Source organism: Ambystoma mexicanum, chromosome 11, assembly GCF_040938575.1.
Source record: "Ambystoma mexicanum isolate Mex_15411 chromosome 11, UKY_AmexF1_1, whole genome shotgun sequence".
In the NCBI taxonomy this organism is placed as follows: Eukaryota; Metazoa; Chordata; class Amphibia; order Caudata; family Ambystomatidae; genus Ambystoma; species Ambystoma mexicanum.
Genome location: NC_090934.1, coordinates 840,707,031 through 840,729,382, shown reverse-complemented (window position 1 = coordinate 840,729,382; position 22,352 = coordinate 840,707,031). Strand labels below are relative to the sequence as shown.

The following is a 22,352-nucleotide window of genomic DNA, read 5'->3' as shown; positions in this document are numbered from 1 at the left end:
GATTGATACCTACGGCAGATTGATTGTGCTCTCTGTTGTTAAGTAAGTCCCAAGTACTTCTAGCGTTGTTTGTCGATATGGCTGCTATCATTTTTTCCGCATCCCTCTGCAGTCTTAGATACCGAGTTTGTCTCAGCCAATTTTTATATGATTGTTGACATTTTCTCAGGAGTTCGAATCTTTCTGGGCCATTTTTCCTTTTTATGAGTCTTACTTCTGACCTATATTGTTTCCTTCTTAACACTAGTTGTTCATCATACACATGTTTTTTTTAATGTTCTTTTTTTTAGTTGGATCATACTTAATCTCATGGGCTTCCAACAGCCATTTGTAGTCCACTAACTCTTCATTGTTGTTTATCGCTTTTTTGTATCCTAGTATTAGATTCGGGATTGCCCGATTTTTAATTCTGAAACGGTTTCTTCCCCCTGTAGTCTCAGTTTCCATTGTTCTTTCCGTTCCTCTATTGGTCCTTATTTCCCAGATGAATTCAGTTGCTAACAGGCAGTGATCGCTACTCGTTTGTTTTTTTACTGTAAAGGAAAGTATCCGATCCAACATGTTTCCTCCCACAAAGCAATAGTCCAAGCAAGCACCTAATTTCCCACTGTGCCATGTATTAGCCCCTTGGAGATCTCCCTTAATCTGGCCATTTAACATCTTCATCTCACGGATTCTCATTTCTTGCATCCATACCTTTTCTTTTCCTAGCAGGTGTTCAGTAGCTTTGATCTTACCATCTTTATCCAGGATTTTGATATTCAGATCTCCATTTAGTATTATCAGCTGGCCATAATCCTCCATCATGGACTGATCAATTATCTCCGTGATTGACTTTATGAAGTTCGTCTGACCCTGCATGTTCTCACTCCAGTAGACATTGATCAGGACCATTTCTTTCGGGATTTTTGGGCGTTCCACTTCGGATGTTACTTTCAGGATTTGTACATAGGGGTTTGGTGTCAGATGTTCCCTTACTTTTAGTGGACATTCCAGTTTCTTAAGTATCAAGAGGCCTCCAAACGGTCTACCCTTTGGCCCCTTTCTAGCCGGGTTTGTGTAGACCTCATAGCCCTCACATATAGGGGGTTTACGTAGCCATGATTCTTGTATTGAGATAAAATCATATTGGATCAGGAAATCACATTCACTAGAGAGCAGATGTTTGAAACCTCTTGTATTCCATGAAGCACAAAGGATCCGGTTTTGCTCTTTCTCCGTACTCTATTGTTTCTTCTTGGAATTCAAAGCATTTGCCATCCAGGCCCATTCCTTTCTCCGATTATCTACTTCAGTAGGTTTATTCATATCTCTCCTTAAGTTTTCCGAGTTATCCACTGTGAACTTCAGGGTTTTCAATATCTCCTTACTCTTTTTAGTTGATAAAGAATCGTCCTCCTCAGATTCTTTCTCTTTCTTCCTTTTTTCATTGTTTTTCTTCAAATTTTCACCCAGAATTGCAAATCTAGTTTTTACTGGGTTTTCCTTCATTGGCTCCTTTCTTTGTTCTGTATGGGCTTTATCTTTTGATTGTCTAGATTCCTCGCCCCAGTTTTCTAGTAGGAACCCTTTTTTTATTAATGTGTCTGACACATCCAAAAGTTTCTGCTTTGTGTTTTTAGATGACAAATGCAAGATAACTTGGTCTAGCCTTTCTTCCTTTGGGAATTCCACTATTTTTATATCCTCCGTTGATATCGTCCTTGGTGACAGGGCTTGCTTGCAGAGCTCCACCACATATCTTCTATTTGAGATCACCCTTCTTGGTCCATTTGCAGCTGTTTCTAATTTTAGATGATGTCCTTTGGATAGAATGGATTTCTTCGGGGGTGATCTTAGCGGTAGCACTTTCCTTTTCTTGACTTCAATGTCCTTTTTTTTTTCCTTATCAGTAGGTTCTTTAAGACAGGGGTTATTCCGGATTTTTTTTTCCAACCTCCCCTCGTTCACCATTTCTTTTCTTCTTTGTTCCAATGTCTTAAATCTAATAGATTCCTGATCAGAATCCACTTCAGTTTCCTTTGAGCACCGTCTTCTTTCTCTTTCCCTGTTGTTTTCTTGGGCGATTTTCTTGTGGGGCTTTTGTTTCAGATCTTCCTTGGATTTTTGGGTTAGATCTACTATTTCCCAATTATCTAGAGTTTGCCAATCCGAGATACTTATACTATCCCAGTCCTCGTTCTCACTGTCGGATTCCAACAGCTCGATGAGATCACTCAAATTTGCTTGTTGTTCTGGATCCTCCCTACTTTCTTCCCTTAACACCTTTTCTTGATCTTTTAGTCCCTCAGTCTCTACATGTCCACTAATACTCATCTCTCTTCTAGATTTCTTAGCACAATGTGAGTTCTCTCTTCTTGGTGGAGTTCTCAAGTTTCTCAAAAAAGCTCTTGAACCATTTACTTTGCGTTTAAGGGGTTCGTTTTTTGTTTTTTTCCCTTTTTCATTTAATGCACTTACAGTCTCCCTACCATTTCGGTTGGTCGGATCCTTCGATGTTGCCCCTGCAAATATAGCAAAGGAGGATCGTTCTAAGGTCAGCTTGTTAGTCTCCTTTATCCCAGTCGGGATCGAGGTCACTTCATCTTGGTGTTGCTCCTTTAGATTTGGGAGATTTGGTGCATCCTTTTTCAATTTCATTGGTCCTTTGCCTTCTTTAAGTTTTATATCCGTACAATCCTCCTTATTCCTTTGGTTATTATATTTGTGGGTGCTTCTCATCCATTTACAGTCTTCTAAAACTGCCTCCATTAACACAGATTTATCAGTCGCATTTCGCTTAGCTAAATCACTAAGGCGAGATTGCCAAATTTGAGTTAGTTCAGCTTCTTTGTTTGTTCTTTCATTTAAACTCTGTAGGGCCGAGGTCATATTTACATGGTTCTCTTTTATTTGAGAGTTGGTGATAGTTACCTCTTGTACCGAATCTTTAATTGCCTCAGAGTTTGAGAAAGGGGGCTATTGTTATAGTTAGCGAGGACATGACCACTTTTTCAATGTGATTCAAGTCTTTTTCTCTTTCAATTTTACAGGCCTCAGCTATTGTCCTTAGAATTTGTTTATTCCATGTGTCTTCTGTAGGCCTGTTTTCCTCATCCAAGATTAAGCAGCTGGCTAGATTGCTTCCCGTATGGTCCTTCCTTATTTGTACATTTTCCATGCCTTCATTCACCCTAGCCACTGGCAAAGTTTTGTCTCTCCCGTCCCAAAATGGCGGATGAGTTTTTTTCACAGTTGTTATCTTTTCCCGATGTCCAAAAGGAGGTATGGCGGTATTCTCAAGCTGTTCTTTATCTAAGGCAGCCATTTTTTCATTGATTAAGCAAAAACTCCTTTTTTCTCTTCCTATTTTATCCGTCAGTATAGTGATGTCTTGCATAATTTTATCTGCCAAAGATAGGTTACTCAGGCTAGCTGGTGCAGTATCTGCTGCTCTGTTGTTATTCGATCTTTCTAACGGCCTCTGCCCTCCCAGGCGAGGATTAGTGGAACCTGTGTCGTAGTCATATGTAAAAACTCCTTTATTTACTTCCTTTAGGGGATTTGCAGATCGATTCTCCTTTTCCTTTGTGGGACTAATTCTTTCTTCCCTATATGGTTGGAAAATGTCTATGGGCTCTTTCACTATCATCGATAGTCTTCTGGGGTCAGTATTTTTATTCTGGTTTATCGAGTCCTGCAGAGCGTCTTCGACCTGTCCCAGATCCAGCATATCCCATTTGTCAACTTGATCCCATGATGTTTCTATTGTTTGCTGGCTCTGAACAATGCTAGTCATTCCAGAACTAAGTTCTGCCGCTATTGGCCTTGTAGGGTTTTCTAGACTTCTGTCCAGAGTTTCTTGAGTTAGTGATTCACTGAGGTCCACTCCTATCCCATCTTTATGAACTATTCCGGGGGCCTCGTCCTCTGTTTGTAGCGTCACCTGATTTTCTACCATATTTTCAAGTGGATTAGTTGATAGTAGGTTTGATTTTGTTATCTCCTTCTCCTGTGTGGAGTTCTTACCTGCTGGCACTTCATCAGGTAGAGTTACTATCTCCTCGCAAATATCCTCAATTGTTATTTCAGCTATTTCATTGGATTCCAGAATGCTTTGTCCTGCTACTTCCCTCTCAGAATTCTTCTTTGATACTACCTCTACATGGCATGGAAATGTTGATGGGGAAAGCATTTTTATGGTTTCTCTTTCCGTGGAGATGGTACATGCCATAGGTAGTTCTGGAGAGTTAGGTGCCAACCACAGCTTATCACCTTTTCCCGCCGACTGTGAGGGCGATTTTTCCATATTTGATTGATTGTCTCCTACCGATAGGCTTTTCCTTTTGTCAATACCGAATGGTAGTCGGCTTTGTTTTAGCATCGTAGTTCTCAGGGTTTGCTCCGGGCTCCCATTTGTTTCTGACAGTGAAGCGAATCTCTCTCTTACCTGTAGTCGTGTTCTTAATCCTGTCCCTTGCGTACCCTTTGAAACCGGAATTGACTTCATTCTCTCGAGGGGATCTTCGGTATCTCTCGGCGCAGTAAGTTCCCGCAACTGGTGTCCGAGCAGTGCCTGTATCGCCACCGCCAGCAGCCACAGCTTAACAGCTCCTGTATTCCACAACAAACGATGCCCTTTGCGCGCCGGGCTTAGCGCCGCAAGGGTGTCCGGGGGCAGGTCTTATAGCACTTCCTGATGTCGTCACGGAGGGCGGGCAGGGGGCGGAGCCAACTAGCGCTACAGCGCTCGAGCCTGCACGGCCCTCTCCTCGCAGGCAGGCACCTCAAATCCTCCAACAGCTGTCAGAGGGCAGGTGAGGGGGGTGAAGAGGGGTCGCAGCCACAGCTTAACAGCTCCTGTATTCCACAACAAACGATGCCCTTTGCGCGACAATGTCATCGTGTATCATGTCCACAATGGTGGTGATGGTGTCCCAGTCCAGAAGGTACAGGGTGTGGATCTGCTTAGGGGTTAGGTTGAATGGACTGGCTGTGATGCGAGGGATTGGGGGCTGCCTGCGTGGTACCACTGGCTGCACTGCTGGGGCATGCTGGGCCTGCCTCACCCTCCTTCTCCTCCTGCGTCTCCTCTGTGGTGCCTGCTGTTGTTGTTGCTTTTGTTCCAATGCAAGCATGTCCTCCAGCCCCAGTATTGCTACTACTAGTGGAATCATTTTGGTGTGGGAAGGGGTGTGGTGTGTGGGTGTGCTCCTTTTGTGCTGGCTCAGACTCCATTGCCTCCACCTGTGCTGATTGTGTGCACCTGTGGCAGTTGGGAACACTGCACACAGCATTTTACGGTTGGTTCGCGATGCCGGTATTATCGGCATGCCAGTATCCCCTATTAGCGCCTTCATGATGCCGGTATTTGCATGTCCGCCTGACTTGTGATGTCCCCCCATTAGCGGTATACCAGTATAGCCGGCATGATGGGCCGCGTGCCCACGCCCTTGCCGCTATTAGAGGCACCGTTATTAGCGGTGCCTCTAATACCCGGGTCTTGGGTCGGAAATAGCCTGGAGCGGTATGCGATGCCGGTAATCCTTTACCGGCATCCTTTTTCCATTACCTCCAACCTCGTAATGTCCCCCATAGAACTTCCTAACAAAAACATGGTTAAATGTTGTTTCTGGACCATCAAGACCACGTTTCCCTTTTAACTCCACCAGGGGTACACCAGGTTACATGCCGGCTGACCTCACAAAACAGGAGGAGGGCGGCTGTTATTTTCAGTTATGATCTGAAGATACACCAAATAAACATCTGCCCCTTTAAAAAAGAGAGAGAGAGAGAGAGAGAGAGAGAGAGAGAGAGAGAGAGAGAGAGAGAGAGAGAGAGACAACTCCAGCACCCCTTAAAAAAATAGCACACCTTTCTAGACAACCACAAGCAATATAAAATATTAACAATAACTTATGAAAAGATATTTTACATAAGAAATTGAGCAAGCAACAAACTGCTCCTTACATATCTTTTCAACACATGCTGATGCATAATACAATACATCCTGTCCCTACAAGACCTATTACAGCTGAATGACTCCAGGAAATGCATCATTTCCATCAGTATAAAAATGTGATAATCCATCAAACAATTTCTGATGCAAACATGGCAAATAGCTGTACACCCCTATAACATCAGCCACCAATAGCCAACCAAACAAATCAGTCAATTATTAATATTCTTAAAGTTACTGCCAAAGACATAACATGTATTGTCTCCAGCATGAACATTAGTTCATGCCCAGGGAACCCCTCCCCTAAGTCTATAGTAATGGATTGTCTTGATGGCATAACACCTTTTAGTACTTGATATGATATGACATTTATAACGCGCCTATACACAATTGTTTCAAGGCGCAACGAGGCTAGGGAGGGGAAACAGAGGGAGGACAGAGACAAACGATCTGTTAGGCCTAGTGACATTGAGATCGTGCAGGTGCAGGGGAGCTGGGACAGGAGAAGTGCCAGGGGAAGGGGAGGAAGAGTAAGTTCTAGACACAGGATCAAAACAACAAGTAGTGTGGCCACCAGGTGGTAAGTGCCAGGGATAATAGTGCAGACAACAGGTGTCTAATAAGTGCAGGTAAGGCTACTGTCGGGTTGCAGATACAGACCCAAGTGCAGGGGTTTCCAGTAGGCAGTGCAGGCGTGCAACTGGGAGGGCGGGCCCTAGGACCGAATTCAGAGGGTAGCCAGGTGACCAGTGCAGTATCAGACAGAAAATCAGCAGGAGAGCGGAAGAAAGAAGGCAGAAGCAAAGAGGAAGTTCTTGAGGTGCTTCCAGAAATGGAGATGTTCTGCTCAAGTTTCAGTGAGGCAGGGAGGCTCGAAGGAGCGAAGAGCTTGAGTAGGAAGATATTTCTGAAGAGAGAGTTGGAGGTATTGCGGTCCCAGGCAAAAGAAGGCCTTGTGGGAAATGCAAAGGTTATTGAACTTGATCCTTGCAGCCACTGGGCGCCAACGGAGAGATTTCAGAGCTGGAGAGATACGATCCCTGGGCTTGAGGCCAAGGACAAGTTTTGCATTCCTGTTCTGGATGAGTTGTAGAGGACAGAGAGTAGAGGCAGGCAGATTGAAAAGGAGGCGGTTCCAGTAGTCCAGCATAGAGAGAACAAGAGCTCTGGAGACAGTGAGCTTCTGGGGGAAGGTGAGGAAAGGAAGAATACCTCTGAGGAGGTGCAGTTGGTAGTTTGACTTCTTAGAGATGTCAGATATGTGAGGAGAGAAGGAGAGTGTGAAGTCGAAGATGACCCTGAGGTTCTTAGCCTCACAGGTGGGAGCAAGAAGAGGGCCAAGGGAGGCCGGCCAGAGAATGAAAGGAAAGTGCAGATGTGCCGATGAGGAGGATCTCAGTCTTACTGGCATTAAGGCAGAGATCATTGGCGGCACACAACTCCTGGATTGCAGACAGACAGTCCAGGATATGAGAGGGAGAAGAGGCGGCAGAGGGGAGCCTGAAAGCAAGCTGAGTGTCATCCGCGTAGCACTGAAAGTTGGAGCAGAGAGCAGCAATACGATGGGCGAGAGGTGCCAAGTATTGGTTGAAAAGCCAGGGAGAAAGGTTAGACCCTTGGGGAACACCACAGGTAGAAAGTGAGATAGAGGAGAGGAAGGACCCAAGTTGGACCTGGGAGGGTCAGTCCGAGAGGAAAGAGGTCAGCCAGGCCAGAGCCTGATCAGTTATATCCAGGTTGTCACGGAGCCGGTTGAGCAGAAAGGCATGGTTGACCGTGTCAAAGGCAGAAGAGAGATTGAGTAAGATGAAGACAGAGGGGTGTTAGCATCAAGGGTAGAGAGCATGTCTTCACGGATGTTCAGGAGAACAGTTTCTGTGCTTCTGGCTGATCTGAAGCTAGACTGATGGTCACAGAGACAACCAACAGATTCAGTGTGAAGATTGAGCTGGGAGATGGCCAGTTTTTCCAAGAGTTTGCCCTGGAAAGGAGTAATGGAAATCAGGCGATAGTTAGCCGGGGTTGCCTCAGGGTTTCTTGATAAGAGGGTGCACAAGAGAGTGCTTCAGGGGGAAGGGAGGGTTCCAGTGGCAAAAGAGTGATTGCAGAAGTCGGCCAAGGCTCGAGCGAGGGTGTCAATGTGGTCTTTGATGTTTTTGGAAGAACAGGGAAGAACCTGTTTTGACGAGACTTTCATAGATCAGACTTGTCTAGAAACCTCGTCACGGGTGAACAGAAGAAAGGCAGAGAAGGGAGGAGGAGAAGTGGCCGCAGGGAGGCCGGAGATAGAGAGAATAGAGGGGAAAGGAGGAGAGGAAAAGAGGGTGGACAGGATGGTTTGGGTTTTAGAGATTAAGTGAGAAGCCAGGGCTGTGCAGAGGGCCTGGGAGGGGACAGGGAGTTCGGCCGAGTTGTTAGATGCCGCAGACCCGCAGGCTTTGATGTGAGCTCTGTTCTTAGTGAGGACAGAGTGTCGGTATTGCCTTTGGAGCAGGCGGCAGGCCAGTTTGTCGAGGATGCACAAGACGCCAGCCATTTCCTCTCAGGCACTCTACACTTGCGTTTAAGGGTGACAAGGTCTGAGTCGTACAAGGACTTGCACTTGGCTTTGGGCGTCATGCGGATCCTCATGACAAGGCCAAGTACATCAAGAGTATCAAAGATAGCAGAGTGGAGCATGGAAAGGGCTATGTCAGGGTGTGAGTGAGCCAGAAGTGCAGGAGGAAGAGAGAAAGTGGCAGCGAAAGCCTCAACTGACACATGCATCAAGGGTCCGATGACCGAGAAGGTGGGTGGCAGTGTGGGGGTTGGCTCGGCCTGAGGAGTAACGAGAGAGAGATGAAAGGAGGAGGAGGAAGTGGTCATTCTAGCAGAGACCTATAAACAACTCACTCACAGAGTGTTTGCACCTCCAAACATAGAAAATACATAGGGTATGCCTTTACTTTTAAAAGGCTTACACTGAACCAGGAAATTATACACCTACTGCTAACAGGGACATCATTTGGCGGTTAGATCTCCCTTGCTACCCCTAAAAAAATATATTGTTTTAAACTTTTTTTAATGGAAGCTCCCTGGGTGTGGCCAGCACCATGTGGCTCATTGTTTCTTCAGTAGCCGGCTTTCTTGTTCAGGCCTCTTAAAAAAACAGGGGGTTCCACAAGTGTAACACTTTGAGCAGTGGCCGTAAATAAAAAGGAATAGGAATGACAAATTTGTCTTTCTGGAATTCTATACAATAATTGCCAAACTCATTAAAGGTTTATTTCAGGCACACTTCAGGGGCTGAGTCACTCTTTTATTCTGTTCTTAAACACCTCAAATTCACAATGTAGACAAAAACCTCCCAAAAGAATTTAGAGTAGAATAAGCATCCATTTCGGATTAAGTATTTTGCTTTTCACAATTTGCAGCTATAGCAATTTTCTCTCTAGATGTCTCTGTTAAGACCATCACACGACATTCCATCTCGGTGTCCTTGGTCACTTGACAAAATCCTTGTGCCTAAAAGCTTGTATAAAGTGTAGAAGTGTTAGACCATAGCACCTCAAGTGGCCCTTGATTTCATTGTGCCACAATTAATACTTTGTTGCAATGTGTCCATCTTTCCCATCTCCCTGGCATGCTGTTAAGAATGTTTGTTTGCATGTATGAGGTAACGTGTGCCCAGAGTACAGGATGTTGTGGGAGTGCGCTGCTTTCCCTATTTTGCCAACCTCTAAAGCCTGAAAAGTAAATCCACGGAGGCTTGACATGTGGCCAACTTTGCACCAGACCTGCAGAACTGGCCTGCTGTTAAATATCAGTTACCCGTTTAATGATATCAACTACAGAGTAATTTGCTTTCTGACTTTGAGAACATTCAGACATGTAATTGCTCATTTTACTATAGCCGGTAAGATAGCTCAGTGCGTTGAGCGCTCGCTGTTGTGATATGTGTGCGATCTGAAGGTTGCAGGTTCGAATCCCGGCAAGGACAACTCAGCCTTTCATCCTTCTGATGTTGATAAATGAGCACCAACACAGGTTGGGTGATATTTTCTGTATAGTTGTTCTATATAAAGCTTAAGCATAAATGGGTGATTCACAGTTACAGCGACGGGAGACATTACGCACAGTAATATAAACCAGAATCGGATTTGGTAAGCCATCCAAAGTTGGATGCAGCAAAACTGGCTGAGCCATAGTACTAGCTAAACTGAGTTAGCTACTGTTAGCACGTCACAATGCAATGAAGCTAAAAGGACATACCCCATACTATCACTTTATACTGCAGCTCCTGTTTTGCTCCATGCTAAAACACTGGTCATGGTTTTTTACTCTAATTTGGAGATTACAGCTCAGACAAATGTTACTGTCGACAGCACTACAGCATCCTTTTTCTAAACATATCCCAATTAAATAAATTATTTATTTTATTTTATTTATTTGTAGGTCTATACCACGCCAAAGCCCTCAGGCACCGGGGCGCACTAAAAAGTCAAAGAACAAACATATAAAAACAGTACAAAAGTCTCCTCAACTGGTGAGGGGGGGGGAATACTGACTCTTTACTATTCACTTAAAAAGGTGCGTTTTCAGCATTTTCCAGGAGCTGTTATGGTTCCTTTCAAGCTTTAGTTCGATGGGGAGTCTGTTCCAGTTTTGGGCTCTACCCAGGCCACTAGACCGTTTAAAGGTCAGGCCTTTAATCTGGCCCAGAGCCTCTGATCCCAAGGATCTTGTTGGTATATAATGGGTGATTCTTTCTTTGAGATATGCTGGGGCATGCCCAAACAAACATCTGTGTGCTAGTGCCATGCTTTTGAAATGTACCCTATCTTCTACCACGGTCTGTTCTATCCTTAGTGACATGTTCTCTCCTTGTTCTCCTCTTAATTATTCTCCCTGCATTGTTTAGGATAGTCTGGCATTTAGTTAGGCATCCTTTGCTGGCACCCAACATCAATGCATTCCCATAGCCCAACCGGGACAGGATTGTTGCTCTCGCAATGGTAGCGCAATTCTCCTCTCTTAGGTATGGTTGGATGGACTTGAGGAGGCAGAGATAATACTAGCAGTTTTTGTGCAAGTACGTGACCTGTGCCTTGGCACCCACTGAGGTTTACAGGAACAGGCCTAGCATTTTCACTTTCACACTAACAGTAATGGGGACGTCTTTGATGGTGAAAGACAAACTCTGGGCTGAGTTTGGCTCGTGCTTCAGTTGAGCCAAAATCATCATCTCCGTCTTTCTACCATTCAGACACATCCAGTGCCTCTCCATTCAGGCTTCAATGGTATTATAAATAGCTTCCATCTTGGCACTGTCCTCGGTGTAGCACCCGCTTAGTTCCACCACCAACTGGGTGTCATCTGCATAGTTTGTCAATTAGGCTCCTATGTTGTCGAGCACTATGCAGAGACATCTCAGGTAGAGGTTGAACAAAAGCGGGGACAGACTAGCGCCTTGCGGGACACCACAATCAATGGGCGTTTCACTAGAGAATTTTTCCCCCAATGGATCTTAGACTTGCTGCCTGAGATGAAGGAGACAACCCATCTGGTTGCTTCGAGGGAAGATTTGGCCACATTTTCCAAAACCCACTGGAGCTGTTTATGATCCAACAGGTCAAAAGCTGCACTTAGATCGAGTAGCACCACCAAAACCCGTTTTTCCCCTGTCCGTAATGCTCAACATGTGGTCAGCAAATCTAACATAGCCGTCTCTGTGCTATGTGCCATTCTGAACCCAGATTGTTGCTTATGTAAGAAGTCATTTGCCTCTACGAATTTTTGAAGCTGTGCGGTAGCCAATTTATCCATGATTTTAAGTAGGAAATTACAATTCGTTATAGGGCACAGGTTACCTGGGTCTTTCGGATCCTGTCCTGGATTTTTCACTAGTGGTGTAATAGTAACTGTCTTTAGTTCCTCTGGTATTTTTCCTCTCTATAAATGAGGAGTTCACCATCCTGGTAAACCGGGGTGCGAAGATCTCTTTATTTTCCAGAATTATGTTTGGGGGAAGGATGTTTTCTGCACAGGAGGCTGGTTTCATGGAAGACAATAACTTTATCATCTCTTCCGTGCTAATGGGCTGAAATTCGAAGTTATCCTGGATACTTGTAATAGATTGGGTTCTGAGTGTCCGAGTGTAGTTGGGAATACTCAGAGTCATGGCCTTGTGATCTCTTTTCTTCCATAGCGTTATGAACTGCCTTTTGCACCGCCCGCCATGCGTTGTTGGCATAGCAAGACAAATGTCAACCTCCTGTTATTTAAGAGGCCCATGCTTACCTTATCTAGGTATCATTGCTGGGGATATTGTTGGGGAAGAAGTTGACTATGGCAACTCATATTACCCTGTTGCCACAAAATCCCTTATTCAGAAAAATCATATATCGCAAAACGTCATGGACAGAACAGTCACTAAGCACCATATGACTCACATATCATGCTAATTCTATGCCACCTTCGCTAGCTTCTGATTCAGGGCAGGGGCAGTTTCAAAGTGGCAACACTAACGCATCAAAGTATTTATGACATGGCCCCATCTATCTATTGAATAGATAGAAACTATATAAACCAAATGGGTACATGCACTCCACTAATAAGTTTACCCTAGAGACATATAGATTGATCCTTTTGTCCTCTGGTGGCAAGAGTGTATATGTTTAGGGAGCAGAGTTATGGAATTACCTCCATGACTATTTGAGAAACATTATGGATTACACCTGTTCAGTGTTTATAAATCTACCTGTTTCGGATACAGCTGGACGTATGCTAACATTATCTGTTTTGTGTCAGAGCCTCTTCTCCGACTCCTCCGCAGTTCTCCTCTTTCTCATCTTCCTATCCTAGTGCTCTAACACCAATTGATCCTTAGCAGTTTACACATTAACATAATGTCACATAACTATTTCGACTAAAATAACATTTCAATATATATCATATTGAAAAACACAATTGGTCTAATATGTCTATTCTACTTCTTATTTCATCTGGTTAGTCATCAAAAAAGGAAACGTAAATGAATATCCTTTATGAAACATATTCAGTTACCCAGTAGCTTTATTAATGCAGTGGTTCCCGTTCATTAAAAATGCCAAAAACACACACAATTGTTCCTTTGCATACCGTAAGCCTTAATCACAATAAGTGTAAGCTATGTTACTTTCATACCAGTGTAAGTTCTGTGAACCCAGACCAGCTTTGTGAGGGCTATGTATACTGAAGGCAGCCTGGTTATATCCAGTTCAGCAAGTGAGACAAAAGCCTTCCTTTGAAACCCTGGGAGGAAGGGTAACACGGAATAAGGGGGCAACCCATATGGAGCTCAAGGTCACAGGCCCTTAAGGTTGGGAGCAGCCCACAGGGCACCAAGAGGGTAAGGGTGTGGAAGAAAGGCGACCATAAGGCAGCACACTCCCCCTGCCCCCCCCCTTCTTTTCTCTGAAGCAGGACTTACAGGAAGAGACTGACAGGGAGGGAACCCAGAACACAACAAAAGGCGTCATCAAGACAGGTTGTGCCTACACCGAAACCCCCAGTGTCTCACCCTCTCTTCAAAGGTGGACAGAATACTCTAACAATATGTGAGGGGAAAGGAAGGAAGCCACGCACATAGGTGAGAAGAGGCAGTCGGCACAGGCCGGTCATTTAGGGGGATGGGGGGGCAGTTACAATATGCTGGCATGGCATCAGGGCATATTTGCCCTATATAGGAAGAGCTGCAGGAGTAGACTTGCAGAAAGAACACTCAGCCCTAAGTGTATCTGGACTCTGCGTTCGCAGACACAGCCTCTCATTTGCCCGGATACCACTCACCCCTGGAAAAGGTACATTTGGGCAAGCACAGGAAAACAGTTATTGTATGAAAGTCGTGGACAAGAAGAGCAAGAAAGGCGGCAGGGGCCTGGAAGGAAATTGGGGTGCTCACAGGGGTGCTCACCGGCCAATTTACAGGTCCCAAACACACGGACCTGGCAGCTCACGCTGGCGATGCCCTGTGAAAAAAGATGGGCAACTTCCATTTCCTGGCATAAGTGCCGAAAAGTACAAAGCTAAGAAAACACTGCACACCTGTTGTTGGGGAATATCTATAATACTCAGTTATGTTTTTAGTAGTATTATGTTTAATAAAAAACCACAGACTTTGTATTGTTTATTGCCAACACAAAACAAGTTTGTACATATTGTGTTATGTATTTACTATGTAGAATGCATGCCCCATAGGGCTAGCGGTTCCACAGCTTATGGGGACCAGGCTTCCTCATTACCAGTAGCCCCATGCACTTCCTCTGGCCCTACGGTGAACTATGTTATGTTATTGTTATGTTATGTTATTTTGCACTTACATAGCGCCTTATATACCATTGGTATGGTCTGAAGGCGCTGGTAGGTTGAACGCCCTTGGGAACCGAAGTTCAGGTCAGTAGAGAGAGTAGGGAGAGTCAACGGCGCGTGTGCGCACTGGGTATGTGTGCAGCTGGTGGGGTACTCGTTAAATAGCTGCTTCTTAGCGGTAGGTGTGGTGGTTGAGGTCAGGGGTATGTGTTAGTTCTGGCAGGATTTATCCAGACCGACTGTGGCTGCGTTAGGCCTGAGGAGAACGCCTGGCTGGGGGGTGTGTAACCAGCAGTGTTTACTTAGAGTGATGGGGAGTGAGCGGGAGATGTTGGTATGAGAACAATTATACCGAATGGTGTCATAGTATCTCTGTGTTCTAGTTGAGTGGTGATGTTAAGAAGAGAGTAAGCATGGGGTGTGATATGATGGGTTATATGCTCTTTCATACGTTCTCTGCATTCCAGACCATACTATGTACGTCACACAGTTCTATGCGCTTCTGTCCGTTCTATGGACTTTTATTCATTCCATTCGTCCCCGTCAGTGCAACACACTTCGATCTGCTCGATGCATTCATGCATTCCAGTCCGCTCTGCGCGTTCCTGACTGCCCCTATTGACTTTATCTGCAATCCCTTAAGTCCCCTGCCTACATGCACTTACTTAGAGCCGCCACCCTGGCGGCACTTACTCAAGATAGCATTTTGCACTCTCCCCTTCCCTCACCCTGGCGCTTCTCCTCTACATCCCCCTTGAACTTGCATGATCTGAATAAGACAAGGCCTAGTAAGATTGTTTGTTTTGTTCCCCTTTGTCTTCCCCTTCTTTGTCTTGTCGCACCTAGAAACACCTGTGTACAGCATTTAAATAACGGTGGAAGGAATATGTATTGCCAAAGTGCATTATGAACCTGCGCCGGTGGCCTTTGCACATTTACATCTTACTGTGTAGGCCCATATGTGGATGACAACCAGACACCCTGCATCAATGCAGAAATCAATATGATTGTGGGACTAGATCTACACAGAAGCTAGTAAGCCTCTACTGACATCTACCTCCTTCTTGAAAACTTTGATCTCGCCGTCCTCCCTCTCAACGAGACATGGTTCAAATCCAGCTTTGTCACTGCTTTTGACTCCCTCCTCAATGATGTCTACAAGACCCTCTCCAAGCCTTGGACCAACCGATCTGGAGGGGGAGTAGCCCTGATCTCCCCTGAGTTGGTCCCTACCTCTCTCATACTTACCCAGCGCTATTTCTTCTTTGAAATTCATGTCTGCAAGATGGGTGTCTCTCTGACTCACCCTTGCCATTATGTGCATAACCCCTGGCCCTGTGTCTGTCTTCCTTTCTGAATGGGGAGACTTCACACCCTCTCCTGTGACATTTGCATCCAAACTACTCCTTCTTGTTGACATCAACATACACCTGGAATGCAATGTCCTTGCCTGTACACTCTTCCATGATCCCTTTACCTCTCTGTCTCCCTCACTATTATCCGTTCAGGCCCCAGCCATTCTTCCGAACAAACTATGTAGTGGAAACAGGCGCCCTGATTACCATCAACATTGAAGTAAATATTATCATATGCGGTTTACTTGAAATATTTAGTTGATTTTCAGCACACTTATCGGCACTTATATTATTGATTTGTGTGTCATGTTTTACCGAAAATGAAACTTACTCGGGCGCGCAGTGAACGCTAGATGAAGGGTCCCATTGTTATGTGTCCTTGAATCCACCGCAATAAGAATTTGAAGGACCAAATGTGTCAAAAATCCACAAAGAAACGATAATATTCACTATATTGAAAGCTTATGCAGTAAAGCAAAGTTTCTGTTTCAGCAAACTGTCTTTCGAAGTGGTTGGTCCTCCATCACATTGGAAAATGGAATCTCAAAACACAATGTAAGCAACATTTTAAACAATATTTATCCAAGTGTGGATGGAAAGTGTGCTGTGTGCTACATGATGAACGTGACGGAAGAATGTTCAATATGACGCAAAGAATAGACATTGTGCGTGTTAATTGTAACTTAAATTTATAGCCAGTATAAGAATGTACTGTGTATATTCAATTATAAAGGGGGTACTGAAATATGTTTTTGCATTCTCAATTTTACATAGCAATCTGATTCTGATGTGTGCCTGTCATGGGTACAGCCTACTGGCCGACGGCTTCTTCAACAACATTTGGGCAATAATGATCAACTACGGATATATTATAACCATCATCTGGGACGATCGCCAGACAACAATCTGTCCTTTAGCAGTTACAGTAACAAGGAGCAATATGGCAGCCTATAGGTTCTAGAAACATGCGGATGTGAAAATGTTGAATTTAATTCAATTTTAAAGCACTCATTTCTCCTCAGTAATGGAGCGCCATGTGCGTAGATTACTCATCGGTCATGGAACATACATTTCTGTGAAGAACAGAAAGACTCAGATTAAGCGATCGATGATCAGATTCGGCATTAGAAGATCAGCGTTCACAATTACACCAAAAAGTAGAACGATGCAAAGTTCGCTAGCTACGATGAACTGTGTTCGAAAAATTTAACAACGTTTTCGTGGACTTTACCATTTTCATTGTTGTGTCAAAAAGAAAAGCACTTGTTACACTCTTGACTATTGCTGTTTTCTTCAAAATAAAATGTTTTGATCAGTTTGTAAAAAGAAACAAAAGTTTTGTGTTTTCTGTGGATGTGTTTGTTTAAGTTCCTGGTTCTACGTTAGATAACGTTATTATTACGTTGGTGATGACAGGGTGCGTTTGTCTACGCTGGCCACTAACCTCATTGGAATAGGTGGAGCTCATCCAGAGCGTCTAGGATGTCAGCATTGAACTTAGGGTGACAGATCAACGGATAAGAATAGAACAAGATGGCGGTAACCGAGCCGTTGTTTTCGCATAGATATAGTGATTTCCTTCCAGCAACCCGTAAATGGTGGCAAGGACTGAACTGACCCGCGTCCCACACAGACAGAGATATGGGTATGGGCGTAGATCACAACTAGATAGATACACAGGCATAAGTTTGCATCAGGTCATTTTCATTGTAAGGGCTAGCCTGAGAAACCATAAAGACAGAATTCTGGAGACAAACTAGTGCACCTTATGGACTGAGAGGCGAGAGACAGACTTGTGTCATCCTGAAACAAGATCATCTTAAGGAAGAAATTCATCTAAACCTTAAAAGACACACTAAATGAATGTGTGTTTCTTTAGACAACCATAACAATAACCAACCCTACTAAAACCTCAATCCTCTTCATACACCTCTCAAACCCTAAACAAACACAACTATGACTCTTAAACTACAGCAACCTGCACGCACTTCAGTACACCGCAACAACAAAGACACCACACAAAGCCTGGCACAACAGCACACGACGGATACCGACCGTATTCCACACCAGAAAGCCCACCGAGCGGTGTTAACCGAAATTAAGCTGCCAACAGCACATCACAGCTCCCTTGCTCTTTATCCAAACTTTGCCCTACTAACGTACCCTAACCTAACCCCCTTTCTTTCAGATCGGCCAACGCGCCAGGGGACCACTACAGTGGTGATAGTGCGCGGTATAAATATCCATTAACATTAATATGTGTTAAAGTGAGAAAAAACTCGGGTAAGTTGCATTGGAAATTTATTTAAGAATAATCGATGTATGCTATGAAATACATGCCGATCCATCAGGCCAATAACATTTCTGTCCGAACTAGCCCTTTAAGAAAAGTTGCAATGTGACACTACATTTTTATCACACTGGGGGCGGGGGTAATAAGACAAGCCCATAGGGAAAAGAGCTTGCCACAGCCACATTGGGATCCCTCGGGGAAACTAAAGTGAACTCGTCTAGGGCCTTAAACACATGAGTATTACTTTCACATTGCATCTTATCGCTCTGCCGATGGTCATTGTCCCAGCTCCACTTGGTGCCAGAATCCCTCCAAGCACCAGTCAGGCATAACTGCTGACTAACGCTCTCCAGTAAAGGTCAGGAATAGTACATGCATAGGTTGCCTTGTTGGTCATTTATTCCACAAGCAGAAGTTTTTGCGTCACAGGTTTTGCGTTGGGGCCTTAGCTTAATGTACATTAACCATCTCTGTTTATCTCTTTACGGCAGCTCTGCAACCACACCTTCTCTCCCTCTGGGCTCAAACCTTTACTCCTTCAAAAATTAGGACATTTTACTGGGATGGGTCACTTCACCCACCTTCCAGAAAAAAATTGCCTGCTCATTACGCACGTATATACTCTGGCATCCTGTTAAAGATAATGCTGACCTGATATGTTTAACATTTAAGTCACAGGGGAATCCTAGCCTTATTTCTGGAAATAGACCCTGCAAAAAGATTAAACACCTTCCAATTTCTACTGTCCCACTTGACACTCCTAGTTACTCCCAGAGATGTTCTAAAGGTTCATTTCTGTCTGGTGAGGCAATGTGTTTTGCTTAAATGGTCAGTTTTGTTGGTGCTGAGGGATTTGAGGGTGGATAGGGGTAGGGAGTGGAAGCTAATGGGTGTTTTATGGTTGATGCTTGCTGTCCTCCTTTTACCCAACAGCTTCATTATATAGAAATCCACCTCCTAAAAGGTTGACCAATAGGTCAGGTCGTTGTATACGGAACATCAAGAATACTTTCAAGACAGTGCCAAATAGACACAGTTGAACTGGATGATTTTAAGAGAGGACCTTAATCATAAACCTTGATCCAGATTATTAAAAAAACAGTGTTTTGGGTACTTAAATCTGTAAACCAAGCTTCACAACCAAACAAAACCGCTGGAATCACCTTTGTTTTATAAACAAGTAATAATGGCAGGTAAGACAATGTCCACACCTCCTTCATTAATAAACTCAAGTTTCTATATGTAATGATCCCCTTTGTTACTTCTAGATCAGCGGCCATCAGAGGAAAATCCCCAATGAATTAAAGCAATGTATTTTGGAATGTATTTTTATTTTGTTAAATAAAGTATTTGTTAAACCCAATCTGACCAAATGACAGGTGGGTGCTGTACAGTCAACACAACAATTGAGAAATAACTTTAGGTCAGGTACTCACCCTTCCTGATTACCGCCATCTTCCCCAGTTGAAGTGATACAATGTTAAGGTTAACTTCTGTAGTGAGTCCTGGACTGAGGCTCCTGTAATCTGGCAGGCATACAATCAATACAAATATATGATCTAACAAAAGTAAGCAAATATATAGTTGCTCCACTGTACCGACAACCTAATATTAAATTAAGCTAAACTGGGGAATACCCTCGTCTGTCCATTCCTATACGCATCCGCATACAAGTTCACGCGCAGGACATCCACCATGCACATGTTTGGCAACTCCTCAACTGAGGAATTAAGTGATTTACACAATTTTAGCCTGCTTTTCTTGCATATACAAAACCCAGGCCCAATCTATGCAACTCAAAGTGGAAAAGTGGTCCCCAGTTTTGCAACTGTGACGTTGATTGGTGATCTTTGCTGTGCGCGCATTACTGCATGCACTTGTATTGATGGGTATGGAAACCCATACAGATCACGTGATTGCTCGCTCTTCAGCACACCCGTGAAGTCATTCACTAACCAGCCTCTTTTGTGTGTGGATAGGGATTGAAACTGCAGTTGGGTTCTTTCCCAAATTTCATCTGTGACAAAGAGAAGAAGGCCCTATTGGTATTGCAGTACCACTCTCCTATGTACTAAACAATAACTACACACCAAAAACAAAAGAGGGTGTATATTGCTGACCATGGAGCTGCAGTTTTAGATCAAGGGCTTTGACAATAGTATGGTTGAAGGTGTCAACCAGTCCAGTAGGGTCAGTGCATAATAGCGCTTGTTCATTCGGGACTGGAAGGATGAGAGGGAGGAGTTTGTCACAGGTTATGTTGCGCTTATTTTGTGTGGGGATAGAAGGCAAATAGTTTAAGGTGAATGCGCAAATAACATGCAACAAGACACCACCCTGTCCTTTTCTATGCTACGCACCAGAATAATTCTAAAGGAGGAATAGGTCTACTTTTTTAAGGAAAAAACAGCCAACATGTAATCCTCAAAAGTCTTATACATCATTTCGAGAGCATGGCACCCTAAAACTCAGGTCCAACACTGATAGCTCATAAAGGTCAGGAAGAGAGATTGAATGTAATCAAATGCATGAAATATCTGAAGCAACATTTTCCTGGTACAGCCTTGGGGCTGAAGGTGCAAGTACTCACTGCGATGTGGCAGCGGAGGGGGTGCTAGAGACTGAGCATCCTGTCTGGTCTGTTGTCTGCATGCTGGTCTTCCTGCCCATTTATTTGCAAAACGGGGTGGCAAAGGCGGGGCTGAAACACCTATAGATTCCAGTGAAAATCACAGCGAGACAAGTGTTAGTGATAAGCATCAAAACGTCAAAAGCAGTGATCAGCAAAACTGAGATGATGCAAAAATGTAATCACTCACTAATATCACCTGTCATGCGACATAGACCAAAGTTGAAATAAACCTTCTAATGAAGGAAAATTATGAGTTTTGCTCTTTTGCTCTTCGAAAAGGAAAGTCATTTTCCACCTACAAAAAGTCAGATGACCCCTGGGTATTGTGAGCAGGGTCGGACTGGGGCACAAAATAACCCTGGGAAACCACACAAAAGTAGCCCACATACCAAATTGCAAATTATGACTTTGGACAGCACATTGTTTCAGCTGTATCTGGCGTTAAATTCTGGGAAAACCTCTGGGAAATGGTGCATTATAAACCACATTGAACCTGTAACAGTGGTGAAAATCACCAACTGCACAGTGCACTAAGTATTCAAAGTAGCCCCACTGACCCAGAAAGCTGTCCATACACATTAGCCTAGGGGGCAGTCTGTGCCTAACCATAAGTGAATCAATAGGTAGTTGCTAGCAGATCAAGGCTGGATACAATTTGGTGTTTGTGTTCTGTAATCTGTTGGGATGCATGTCCAACTCCCCTGGCCCCCAAAACAATTCAGGTTGAGAAAAATATATTAAGACCACAAAGAAACGAAGAAGCACGGTTGTAGGGGCATTGGGGAGAGTGAGCAATAGGTGACATACAAGTAGAGTATGGGGCAAGAGGGTAGTGGGTTGTGTGTCCTGACATGACCCAAGGGAGAAGGGGGGTATATCTGTAGGGTTATACAATATAATATTAAGTGAGATGAATGAATGATGCAATAGCCAGCCCTGTCCCATGGAAAGCCCTGAAGCATCACCATACTAAAATTGAGGCCTAGGGAGGCACAGGCTGCCGTAAAAGGTAACATTTTGCATTCTGGCACCCAGTTCCGAAGCATTTTCCCATCCCCGTTCCCAGCCCAGGCATTAAACAAAAAGGCCTTCCTGCTGGATAGATAAAACCATCCATTGTCTCATGTTGCAGGCCTGTGCAATCAGAAAGGAATGTGAATAGCCAAGCGTGGATAGGGCTGCGCCTGTCCTTGAAGGACAATCTCCCAGGAGCCAGGGCAGAGGTCTGGAGCTGCCAAAGGAGGCCAACCTAGATTTAGAGCACTTGTGCCCCAGGATAATGGTCACTCTGTCTGAACTACCAGATTCCCACAAGCAGCGCACCTAAATACATTACAATTTGACTGATTGGTTTGGGCCTGGAGAAGCCCCAGGTGATGGCACAACATCACAAGAATACTTACAGCTTAGTTACGGGTATAGTCAGGAGCAGAGAATACAGATGCTGATGCAGGTAGGTACAGGCAAGAGGCATACATTTAAACATACAGCAATATTCATTAGACTAGTGGTCGTTAAGGCGTAACCAGGAGCGGGTGTTGCGTCTGAAACTGAAGTAAGACTGCTCCCTTCTGAGCTCAACTGGGAGGGCATTCCATTGGTGGGCTGCTTTTACTGGGAAACTGTTACCTCCAGTTTGGTTTGTCTAAATCTAGGTATTTGGAGGCAGTAGGAATTGGGTGTCCTAGAAGGCCTTTCAGAAGTTTTTCTGGTTATTCATTCCTTCAGATAAGGAGGGGCAGCATTGTTAAAACATTTGAAGGTTAATGACACAGTTTTAAAGAGGATCCTATCGCTAATTTTCAG

General features: G+C 44.2%; 1 protein-coding gene across 1 annotated transcript in view; it reads right to left on the bottom strand.

The window, feature by feature from the left end:
* The window catches only part of LOC138504783 (circularly permutated Ras protein 1-like), a 792,342-nt gene extending 771,722 nt beyond the window's left edge, over nt 1-20,620 (bottom strand). Inside the window, exons 1-2 of the mRNA XM_069625266.1 lie at nt 20,505-20,620; nt 19,351-19,440 (exon numbers count right to left, since the gene is read on the bottom strand). Coding sequence (XP_069481367.1) covers nt 19,351-19,369 — 19 coding nt within the window. The 5' untranslated portion in view covers nt 19,370-19,440; nt 20,505-20,620. The remainder of the gene's footprint in view (nt 1-19,350; nt 19,441-20,504) is intronic.
* Between the last annotated feature and the right edge of the window lie 1,732 nt (nt 20,621-22,352).